General features: G+C 36.5%; 1 protein-coding gene across 1 annotated transcript in view; it reads right to left on the bottom strand.

The window, feature by feature from the left end:
* BBS7 (Bardet-Biedl syndrome 7) overlaps nucleotides 1–12,936 on the bottom strand; it is a 50,138-nt gene that overhangs the window by 4,685 nt on the left and 32,517 nt on the right. The window contains exons 13-15 of the mRNA XM_012473064.2: nucleotides 9,561–9,626; nucleotides 4,670–4,809; nucleotides 2,750–2,914 (exon numbers count right to left, since the gene is read on the bottom strand). Coding sequence (XP_012328487.1) covers nucleotides 2,750–2,914; nucleotides 4,670–4,809; nucleotides 9,561–9,626 — 371 coding nt within the window. The remainder of the gene's footprint in view (nucleotides 1–2,749; nucleotides 2,915–4,669; nucleotides 4,810–9,560; nucleotides 9,627–12,936) is intronic.

Raw genomic sequence — 12,936 nt, 5'->3', positions numbered from 1 at the left:
CCAATAGCCAACCTTATATATATATGTGTGTATATATATATATATAAAATGCACTTAGAATTGCTTACTTACATAAGTATGTTTTTCTTTGATGTAATCACACAAATTACAATGTGACTATATGCTTTATTCTTAAAAGAAATCTGGTATCAAATATGAAAGAGTGAAATCTGCTGTTTTTCATGCTCAGCATCCACTGCCACTGCTTATGGCCAGAGGACCGTTATTTTTCTGTAGGGAACCACTCCTCTTTCTTTTGCCCTCTTAAGCCCATATAGTTTCAGTGGCATTGGTCTCAATCTATTTCTGGGACTTCAGGAGGAAGCATTGAGTAGTACCTTCCATACCCTTGACTACAGTGGTTCATAGCTTGACAATGATACTCAATTCTGGGACTTTTACTGGAGCTAGTGGGCAAGAAAAGCCCAAAGGCAGCTGAAAATATGTAAGACTGGATTCTAGGAACTGCTGGTGGCCATAACACTGGATGGTAAAGCCAAGAAAAGATAAAAGCAGAATTGAACAAGGGATTAAAATCTTGATGACATCAGTTAAGCCACTGATCCAGTTGTGCCTGAGGCAGATTACTGCTAGACTTTTAAGTTATGTGAGCTGATAAATTCCTTTTATTTGGTTAAGCTGCTTGCATCTGGTTCCTTTTTATGATGACCAAGTTTCCTAATTAACATGTATCATCTTTCATATACTTAATGTTGCTTTTTCATTTGTTTTTCACACACACACAAATCATGCATACCAACTAGCTATATGCAAATGATAATTGCTTTGGCTAGGTGTGGTGGCTCATGCCTGTAATGACAGCATTTGTGAGGCTGAGATGGTGGATCACTTGAGGTCAGGAGTTTGAGACCAACCTGGCCAACATGGTGAGACCCGTCTCTACTGAAAATGCAAAAATTAGCCAGGTGTGGTGGCGCACTCCTAAAATTCCAGCTACTCAGGAGGCTGAGGCATGAGAGTAGCTTAAGCCTGGGCGGAGGAGGTTGCAGTGAGAACATGACACTGCACTCCAACCTGTGAAACCCTGTCTCAAAACAAACAAACAAAAAAGATAATTGGGTTTTTTCTAGAAAGATGAATAATACACCCTTACTACATTGATCTTAATTATGTTTTAGAAATCATGACATTTCTACTAGTCTTTAATCTTGACAGATGATATTTAGTAAACACACAGTGCCAGGTACTATAGAATGACTGAAATGGTTATCTTCTTTTAATCATCATAACAATTAATAAAGTAAGTGCTATTATTTTCATTCCTCAGAAAAGAAAACTGAAGCTCAGAGAGTTAAGTAACCAGCTAAGGTCACAGAGCTGGTAAGTCACAGGCCAGGATTCAAACCTAATTATGTCTACCTCCAAAGCACATGCTTCTGTATAACCTCCCTAGTAGTTCTACTTCTTGTTCCCTAGTTGAGACTTTACCATGCTAAGTTTTTAGAAGTTAGGAGAATATGTCAATTATCTGCTTAGGGAAAGAACCTTAAGAAGTTTCTCTCTCCCAGATAAACACCACAAAGCAAAACAAACAAACCCCACAGAAAAAAAAAAATCACAAACAAAACAACCTATAGGCCTGGTGTGGTGGCTCACACCTATAATCCCAGCACTTTGGGAGGCTAAGGCAGGAGTATTGCTTGAGCTCAGGAGTTTCAGATCAGCTTGATCAACATGGGGAAACCTTGTCTCTACAGAAAATAAAAAAATTAGCTGGGCATGGTGGTGCATGGCTGTGGTCTCAGCTACTCAGGAGGGAGGTGGGAGGATCCCTTGAGCCTGGGAGGTTGCAGTAAGCTGAGATCCAGCCACTGCACTCTAACTGGGTGACAGAATGAGATCCTGTCTCAAAACAAAACAAACAAATAAAAAACAACCTACAGATGTGAGAAAGAATGAGAATGCAAAAACCTTGAAGAAGCAGGAGGATTCAAGCTCAAAGGTAGATGTAGAGAAATCAGCCTTGCCCAAGAAGTAGGCCATTTCACATTCAGACAGGTTAAAAAAAAAGAAGGAAAAGTTTAGCTTCTATTATATTGAGAAGTTAAGAAAGAAATTATTGGAGCTTATAGGAGATGAGTTAGAAGTGACAGTGGAGGAATAATGGGTGCAACTAGAAGCTTGAGAAGAGTATAAAACAATATCATGACCTCCATACCATATCAGAATAGCTGCGAAAAGCCTGCACGTTCTAAGCCCTAAAGTTTTAAGCCATGGTCTATTTTATGCATAAAGAAATTCAACTAGAGTTTTTATTAGAATTAGGATAAATCTTCAAATCAATTTGGGTAGGACTGTCATCTTTTACAATGTCTTCATATTGATGACTATAGAATATATTACTCCATTTAATCATGTCAAATTTTATGTCAATAAAATTTTACAGTTTTTTCATGCAAGTTCTACATATTTCTAATTAAGAACATTCCTACAGATTTTATGTGGCTATTTTGTTATTGTTATTGCTACTCTGAAAATGTCTTTTTAAATACTTTATTTTCTCACTAGTTATAGTTATTGTTGGGAATTTAGGAAATATACTGATCTCTGCATATACATCTTTATTCAATCACTTTTCTAAACTTACTAATTTGACTTGTTTTTCAATAGATTCTCTTGAACAGTATAGATTTTCAATCAGATTACTCACAACTCCTAACTTAAAGGAAAACTTAGAAGCTACAGTTATATAAAAAACATTTGTGAACCAGTAATAAGTTTGATTTACCTGTAGATACTTTCAAGTTGTGTATCTAGAAAGGTGTTCTGAAAGTAAAATGTCACACATTCTCCTGCTGGAGGTTTTTCTGGAACTTCAGGCAGACAAAAAACCACCCAGGAGTGAACTTCAGCAAAACTGAACTGGCCTGTTAGAGTCAGTGTATTCATGGGTCTGTAATTTAATAGTAGAGGCACACATTTATATGTGGGAATACATGGAAGTACCATATGTACACATTAACAGGCAGAATTTTGCAGTAAACAAATATAAAAGAACCCATTCAATTTTCCAAGATTAATCTTATACATCAAATAAATGAACACTTCAATTTTATGAAAAAAAATTGAACACTTATCTATATCTGCACTTGTGCTAAGTATCAGTTAAGTGATATATGTAAAGAGGTTTTATTCATTATAACATGCTTTTCAATAAAATTCCATTTATTTGGGCATATTTCTTTTTTTTAAGTTTATTTATTTATTTTTATTTTATAGAGATGAGATCTTACTATGTTGCCCAGGCTGGTCTTGAACTCCAGGGCTCAAGCAGTCCACCTGCCTTGGCTTCTCAAATTGCTGGGATTACAGGTGTGAGCCACCATGCCCAGCCCTAATTTTAAAAAAGCTTATCTAGTATTTATACTAAATAAACTACAAAATACACTTATATAAGGATCTCCTTAGGGAAATAATCAGCAGAGTGTGAAAGCAAAGAATTGGGATTTCGAGTAAGACAGATGTAGGTTGTTCCATTATTTACTAGCTCTGTGCCATTGGACAACTTAGAGAATAGTATCTTCTATCTTGCAGAAATATGGTATCATACTTTCTGTCTTGTAAAAACATGGTATCATACACACTAAAGTAACATGAAAAAAAAACTGTAAAATAAATCAAATTTAAAATAAATCAGATGGATAATTATATATAAAGAGTTAAGAAAATGCAGTTTATAAAATGAAAAGTTCAGACCAATCCTCTCATTTGCAGATGAAAAAACTAAAACCTAGAGACTAAATTATTTACCCAAAGTCAGACAGGAACAGATTGTAATCCAAGTCTCTTGATTCCCAATTTACTATTCTTTCTAGCATACCATGCCACCTCCATTAATACCAACCTTGACTTTTAAGCAAGACAGAAAGAGTCTATTCTCTTTAATGTTTTCCAAAAATCTTTAGGAATAGTCTGCCTTACATCCTATTCAAATTACATATTTTAAATTACAGGCAGCAATACAAAGAACATGGGTTTTGGCTTCAATTCATAGCTTTAGTCCTCTTGTCAGCAAGTTACTTACTTTTCTAAGCCTCCATTTCTCATTTGTAAAATGGAGACATTATTACCTGTCTTGTTTTAAGAATTAAATACTACATAAGCACCTAGTTTAATACATGGCACAAAGAAAGTAATCAGTAATTGTTCATCTCTTTCTCTTCTCTTTCATTTAAGCCTATGTTCTCTAACCTCAAAAAACTACAAAGAGATAGATGCCTAAGGTGAATGGAAATAAAAGGCACTATCACAACCAATTGCTTTATCAGCATTCCCTGAGAAGAAATATAAAAGAAATATAATATTTGAGGCTAATATAATGAGGCCTTATTCACAGAGAACTATTACACTACCTAAAGGTTAAACAGCATTTGCTCTCACATTAGGTATCTGAGAGAGAGAACTGCTATTCTAATAATCCCTGGATAGTAATATATGAGAAAGATGGGAAAGTCCAACACAAATCAGTCTCTAAAATAAGACAAAGAATCTTATATTTCTTAGAAATATTAAATCCATAGTATTTAAAATATTTAAAGTAAAAAGTAAAGTAAAAATTGCTACCAGAATTCACACTATAAAAATAAAAAACAGGTCTATTTGAATTGTGTAATATCCTAAAAAGAAACTGCTCTTTCCTTTGTCCTACCTGTCATGATCAATAAAGTGAGTTCTTTGATGAAGTGAAAGAGGTTTGATGTGGTACTGGCGAACCTGGCAGGCTTTGGGTTGAATTCTTGGAGTCACATATGCTTGTAGTGTGCCATACTGGCCTTCAATTGAGCGAATCTGATTCAACACAAAAGAGGAAAGAAAATAAGAATATTTAGCAACAAAATATATCTTTAAAATGTTCAACACAAGTTATCAAGACTTATAATGCACTAAGATGCAAAGGCCTAATTTAAGAGGAAAAGCTGGAAAGCTGGAAAAGTTGGAAAGCTGTCCAGCTTCTTTTTCCTTTCCTACTGTGTTCCAGTTCACGGGATGGATTGTAGTACCTCTTGAACTATGCAAAAGTAACTTCTCTAATCTAATTGATCCTTTAACTCATACTTTTCATAGCATAAGGGGGAAAATATCAACATTTGATTTAAGTGGGAAATATTTTAAAAGTTTAAGCAAGATTTTGTGCAAATGTTGCACTACAAATATTGCTAACTAGGAAGATGATAAGAAAAGAAGTAAAAATATAGAAAGAAAATAAAAAATAGATATGATAAACCTACATTTTGCAGTTTATTTTTAGAGAGTAATAAGCTCATATTGGCAGGGATTTTTTTCCACAAGAAAAAGAGCTTTAATAATGAACATAACAATATGAAAAAATTAATTTATAATAATCAGTACAACAATTAATATTCCTTATTTACAAATTCAAACAATAAAGAAAAATCTGGACAAACATGTAAGTCACCTGAAATCCTCCCCCATATGTCTCTCTATGTACATGTATGAAAAAAAGTATTTAGCATATAGCTGTTGTTATAAAAATCTATTGACAGAAAAAGCGTTTCAAATAACTTAATTATCGACATTCTGTGAAAATAGAGATGTATTAGCATGATGACTTATGGTGGAGAAAAGAAAAAAAAAGAAAATAGAGATGCATATCTATAATCTAATTATGGCATATTTGGACTGGAAATTCTTTTGGGCTATTTTGAATATGACTGACTGGATATCCTGAGAATTCAACATATTTAACAGGAAATAATAATTCACTAAGATATGAAGATCTAATTTAAGAGAAAGACCTAATTTAATGTATTTCACATGGCTAAGTTCTATTGAGATCATAGATATCTTTGCTTTCAATTCCAGTATTCGCATTTTGCCCCTTATCTCTACCTCTCCTATTACCAACATCACCTCCCTGCTCCTCCCATCCCACTTATGGCTTCCCCATATTGTATAACTGGATGTATCAGACAGGTATGTTTCTTTTCTTTTTTTTTTGTTTTTTTTGGAGACAGAGTTTCGCTCTTGTTACCCAGGCTGGAGTGCAATGGCGCGATCTCGGCTCACTGCAACCTCCGCCTCCTGGGTTCGAGCAATTCTCCTGCCTCAGCCTCCCGAGTAGCTGGGACTACAGGCCTGCGCCACCATGCCCAGCTAATTTTTGTATTTTTTAGTAGAGACGGGGTTTCACCTTGTTGACCAGGATGATCTCGATCTCTTGACCTCGTGATCCACCCGCTTCGGCCTCCCAAAGTGCTGGGATTATAGGCGTGAGCCACCGTGCCCGGCGGTATGTTTCTTTCCATACCTTTCTTCATATTTATATCATTATAGATTAAAATATATACAAATTATATAGGGAGATTTTATCAGCATTTTGTTTGTTTTATGAAATTCCCTCCATGTTAACAGGTATGGATGATCAACTAATTCTTTTATCATAGTTGTATAATATTCCAAGATACGAATAAATTGCTATTTATTCAACCATTTAATCACTGAGTATTCACCTTGGTTCCACTTTTCTGCTTCTAGAAGCAATGCTGCAATTAATTATACTCACATCTATATGTATATGACTGCTATTTTACTGCTATTAATAGATTCCACCAGCCAGGCGTGGTGGCACACACCTGTAATCACAGCACTTTGGGAGGCCAAGGTGGGTGGATCACCTGAGGTCACGAATTCAAGACCAGCCTGACCAACATGGAGAAACCCCATCTCAACTAAAAATACAAAACTAGTTGGGTGTGGTCATGGACGCCTATAATCCCAGCTACTCAGGAGGCTGAGGCAGGAGAATTACTTGAACCCCAGAGGCAGAGGTTGCAGTGAGCCAAGATCACACCACTGCACCCTGAGCAACAGAGCAAAACTCCACCTCAAAAAAAAAAAAAAAAAAAAAGATTCCCCCATATCTATTTTCCAAAGTGGCTGTAACAACTTATATATTCACCAGCTATGACTGACAGTGTCATTTTCCTCATCCCTGTCCCCTAGCATGTTGTTCTTTAACATTTTTTGCCAATCTGCTTTTTGTTATTTTAATTTGAATTTCTCTGGCTAAAGATAAGATAGAACTTTTTTGTTTGTTAGCTATTTTGATTCCCTCTTCTGTGTTTTGAGTTTTTTTGTTTGAAATAGAGTCTCACTCCATTGCCCAGGCTGGAGTACAGTGGCACAATCTCGGCTTACTGCAACCTCCATCTCCTGGGTTCAAGCGATTCTCGTGTCTCAGCCTCCCAAGTAGCTGGGATTATAGGTGTGCGCCACCATGCCCAGCTAATATTTTTTCCTTTTTTTTCAGTAGAGACAGGGTTTCACCATGTTGGCCAGGCTGGTCTTGAACTCCTGACTTCAAATGATCCACCTGCCTTGGCTTCCCAAAGTGCTGGGATTACAGGGGTGAGCCACTGTGCCCAATCCTCTCTTCTGTGACTTGCCTATCCATATCCTTTGCCTATTTTCCTTACTCGGTGGTTTTTATTGTAACAATTATAGGCTGTATTTATATTTTATTGACAATTATTATCTGTTAGACAATTGAGTCTTCTTTTTTTAAATAAGTAGGTACTTAATTCATCTGAATTTATTTTTGATATATGGCATAAGATACTTCATTTAATTTTCTCCCAGATGGATGCCAGTTGTGCCAACAGCAATTTTTAAATAGAAATACTGATTTAACAGAAGTGTTCCCTTCTATTAAAATAGAAATGTCATGCCCTAAATTCCCATAAATGTGAAATATAATCTGGGTTCTATTTCTAGGTTATTCTGTTGCATGGCCTATTTATTTAGGCTTAGAAATATCCTCCATTATTTTATGGTAGTTATATGGTATGTTTTATCATATGGCAAAGCAAGTTCCACCTTTTCTTCTTTTTCATAATTTTCTTGGCTCTTTTCAGGCATTTTGTCATTCTTCTATACTTTAAAATTATTATATCCAATTAAAAAAAGAGAAATATGGTGGGGCATGGTGGCTCATGCCTGTAATCCCAGCACTTTGGAGCCAGGCAGATCAACTGAGGTCAGGAGTTTGAGACCAACCTGTCCAACATGGTGAAACCCTGTCTCTACTAAAATACAAAAATTAGCCAGGCATGGTAGCACATGCCAGTAATCCCAACTACTTAGGAGGCCGAGGCATGAAAACCGCTTGAACCTGAAAGGTGGAGGTTGCAGTGAGCCAGGATTGCCTCACTGCACTCCAGCCTGGGCTACAGAGCAAGACTCCATCTCAAAAACTAAAAAATAAAAAAAAAGAGAACACTGCTTTTAAACAATTTTTAGACTACTTTCAAATTTATTGGCAGAAACTTGCTCAATGTAAAATGTTTAATTAGGTCACTTACTGATAAAATATATTTTTTTTTTTAGAAATAAATTTATCTCAGTTTTTCATTTCTCTTTCAAAGTATATAAAAGGGAATATATGCAGACCAAAATGAATTGTTTAGGGGAAAAATCATATTTACCTGAAACTTCCTTAACCAGATGTGAAAAAAATATTGTGTAACAGCATCTCTCTTGAAAAGTTTTATAAAAAAACCTTTGAGTTTCAAAACATCAAAACACCAGGATAAATGTTAGAGTCCTTAATTTTTAGATCATAGGTCTATCAAAATGAATCCCACTACAAATCACTAAAACTGATTTGTGTGCTATGCTAAGTATCTAATTATAAAAATGACTAAGTCATTAAATTGCTAAAGAAAACTTTAAAAGGTTTTCTCTAGAATGTATGGTAATAAATGATATCACTGGAATGTAATCAGCAAAATTCAGAAGGTAGAAAAATATATGGTGAATGCCCAGATGCTTAAATAACTAAGTTAATTTAGAAGATGACTGGCTTAAGCTATAAAATAAAAATCAGTAAAACCTGAACATTAAATATTTTATAATATTAAAAAATTATTATTGATTTTTCTTAGGTGTGATAATAGTGTTGTTATGTTAAAAAAAGAGAGTACCTATCTTTTAGACATACTAAATGAAATTATGAATATCCTGTATTTGCTTCAAAATATTTTAGGGTAGTGAATGATAGCATAAACAAGATGGCCATGAGTTGATCATTGCTGAAGCTGTGTGATTAATACATGGGGATTTATTACTTTTATAAATGTTTGAAACTTTCTATAATAGAAAACTTGAAAAAAATGTTTCAGTTAGAGGAAATTTTAAGACCAGTAATTTTAGGCTGGGCATGGTGGCACACCCCTGTAATCCCATGCATTGTAATCTCAGCACTTTGGGAGGCCAAGGTATGTGGACTGCTTAAGCCCAAGAGTTTGAGACCAACCTGAGAAACACGGCAAAACCCAGTTTCTATTAAAAAAAAAAAAAAATCAATGATTTTAGAGAAGGTGATTGAGAAGTAATAGCAGAGATTATGGTTTGGCCTAAATTACAACCTGACTGACTAGTCACTCAAAATTCATTACTCCAAAACAATTCATTTCAGGGAGAAATTAAATGCAAACAAATAACATCATATGTTGTAAGATATACCAGCAGGAAAAAGGAAATCCAAACATTCAAGTAAAGGTAAATTCTAATATTTTTACCTTTAGTTCCAGCCTTGTGGTATTTGCCTGGCACCGATAAGTGGCAAGAAGGAAGTTGTCATTTAACTGGGAAGAATACAAAGTGGAAGAAAAGAATGAACTCCTGTTTTTAGCAACAACAACAAAGCATCAATAATAATAATGGTTAACATTAACTTAAGTACCTGTCATCGGTGCTAAGTGCTTTTCAAACATGTTCTAACTTATACTTACAAAAACCCTATGCACTAATTAAATTTTAACATATGAAGAAACTAGATTATGAGGAGTTAAATAATTTCCCCAAAGCCAGTAAGTAATGAAACTAGAATTCAAATTTCTATCTAAAGCACATGCTCTTTCCATCTTGTCTTTACAATAAGATTTTTAAACATTAACAGTTTTTCTAAAAATCTGACAATGCAAACAACAAATGTAATACGGTTTGGCTGTGCCTCCACCCACATCTCATTTTGAATTGTACTCCCATAATTTCCATGTGTTGTGGGAGGGACCTGGTGGGAGATAATTGAATCATGGGGCCAGTTTCTCCCATACTGTTCTCATGGTAGTGAATAAGTCTCACAAGATCTGATAGTTTTATGAGAAAACCTCTTTCTCTTTGCTCTCAGTCTCTCTTCTCTTGTCTGCCACCATGTGAGATGTGCCTTTCACCTTCTACCACAATTGTGAGGCCTCTCCAGTCTTGTGGAACTATGAGTCCAATAAAACTCTTTCTTTTGTAAATTGCCCAGTCTACTGTATGTCTTTATCAGCAGTGTAAAAATTGACTAACACAGTAAATTGGTACTGGCAGAGTACGGTGCTGCTATAGAGATACCCGAAAATGTGGAAGTGACATTGGAACTGGGTAACAAGCAGGGGCTGGAACAGTTTGGAGGGCTCAGAAGACAGGAAAATGTGGGAAAGTGTGAAACTTCCTAGAGACTTGTTGAATGGCTGTGTCCAACATGCTGATGGTGATGTGGACAATGAAATCCAGGCTGAGGTGATCTCTGATGAAGATGAGGAACTTGTTGGTAACTGGAGCAAAGGTGACTCTTATTATGTTTTAGCAAAGAGCTGGCAGCATTATGCTCCTGCCCTAGAGATGTGTGGAACTTTGAACATGAGGGAGATAATTTAGGGTAACCGGCAGAAGAAATTTCTAAGCAGCAAAGCGTTCAAGAGGTGACTTGAGTGCTGTTAAAAGCATTCAGTTTTATAAGGGAAGGAGAGCATAAAAGTTCAGAAAATTTGCTGCCTGACAATGCAATAGAAAAAAAAATCCCATTTTCTGAGAAATTCAAGTTGACTGTAGAAATTTGCATAAGTAATGAGAAGTCAAACATTAATCATCAAGACAATGGGGAAAATGTCTTCAGAGCATGTCAGAGGTCTTAAAGGCAGCCCCTCCCACCACAGGCCCTGAGGCCTAGGAGGAAAAAGTGTTTTTGTGGGCCAAGCCCAGGTCTCTGTGCTATGTGCAGCCTAGGGATTTGGTGCTCTGTGTCCCAGCTGCTCCAACCATGGCTGAAAGGCGCCAATGCAGAGCTTGGCCTGTGGCTTCAGAGGGTGCAAGCTTCAAGCTTTGGCAGCTTCCATGTTATGTTCAGCCTGTCAGTGCACATAAGTCAATAATTAGGGTTTGGGAACCTCCGCCTAGATTTCAGAAGATGTATGGAAATGCCTGGATGTTCAGGCAGAAGTTTGTTGCAGGGGCAAGGCTCTCACGGAAAACCTCCATTAGGGCAGTGTGGAAGGAAAATGTGGGGTTGGTGCCCTCACACAGAGTCCTTACTGTGGCACTGCCTAGTGAGAAGAGAGCCACTGTCCTCCAGACCACAGAATGGTAGATCCACTGACAGCTTGCACTGTGCACCTGGAAAAGCCAAAGATACTCAAAGCCAGCCAGTAAAAGAGTCAAGATTGGGGGTATACCCCACAAAGCCACAGGGGTGGAGCTTCCCAAGGCCATGGGAGCCCACGTCTTGCATCAGCATGACCTGGATGTGAGACATGAAATCAAAGGAGATCATTTTGGATCTTTATGATTTGACTGCTCTGCTGGATTTTGGACTTGCATGGGGCCTATAGCCCCTTTGTTTTAGCCAATTTCTCCCATTTGGAACAGCTGTATTTGCCCAATGCCAGTACCCCCATTGTATCTAGGAAGTAACTAACTTGCTTTTGATTTTACAGGCTCATAAGCAGAAGGAACTAGCCTTGTCCCAGATGAGACTTTGGACTGTGGACCTTTGAGTAAATGCTGAAATTAGTTAAGATTTGGGGGACTCTTGGGAAGGCATGATTGGTTTTGAAATGTGAGAACATGAAATTTGGGAGGTGCAGAGATGGAATGATATGGTTTGGCTGTATCCCCACCCAAATCTCATCTTGAATTGTACTTCCATAATTCCCATGTGTTGTGGGAGGGACCCAGTGGGAGATAATTGAATCATGGGGGTAGTTTCTGCCATACTGTTTCTCATGGTAGTGAATAAGTCTCATGAGGTCTGATGGTTTTATAATGGGAAACCCCATTCTCTTGGCTCTCATTCTCTCTTCTCTTGTCTGCCGCCATGTAAGATGTGCCTTTCACCTTCTGCCATGATTTTGAGGCCTCCCCAGCCTCATGGAACTGTGAGTCCAACAAACCTTTTTTTTTTGTAAATTGTCCCATCTCGGGTATGTCTTTATCTGTAGTGTGAAAATGGACTAATACAAAATGTTTATACTATAAAGGCACATACATCAGAGTTAGGGACTAATACAAAATGTTTATACTATAAAGGCACATACATCAGAGTTTGATATTGAATCTCTTTGATTTTCACAAATACTTATAGAGGAAAAAGAAACATCTTATCTCTGTATTCCCAGCAAATAGCATAGTGCCTGGCATACTGTAAGTGCTTAATACATGTTTGTTGAACTAACCTAGAGGAGTTCCTTCAAATATTTTAACTTCTTGAAATTGAGTATTAAACTACTAGAAATAGAAAAACGTAGCTTGGTACATGGATTACAAAAACACAGAGCAACGTAAGATAATTTATATGCAATTTTCGTGACTGCTATTTCTCTATTTTTATTAAATAATCAAAGAAAAAGGATGGTAATATAAAAAATAAAATTCAAACATTTTAATTTCAAATCATTTAAACTCAACAGAGAGGACCAATCAATTTAAAAGTAAATATATATATATATTTTTTTTGAGACAGAGTCTTGCTGTGTCACCCAGGCCAAAGTGTAGTGGTGCAATCTCAGCTCACTATAACCTCTGCCTCCTGGGTTCAAGCGACTCTCGTATGTCAGCCTCCTAAATAGCTGGGACTATAGGCTTGTACCACCAAACCCAGCTACTTTTTTGTATTTTTAGTAGAGATGGGGT

Source organism: Aotus nancymaae, unplaced genomic scaffold, assembly GCF_030222135.1.
Source record: "Aotus nancymaae isolate 86718 unplaced genomic scaffold, 86718_ANA_hifiasm-v0.15.2.pri h1tg000033l, whole genome shotgun sequence".
NCBI classification, from domain to species: Eukaryota; Metazoa; Chordata; class Mammalia; order Primates; family Aotidae; genus Aotus; species Aotus nancymaae.
This window is presented reverse-complemented; position numbering and strand designations above follow the sequence as displayed.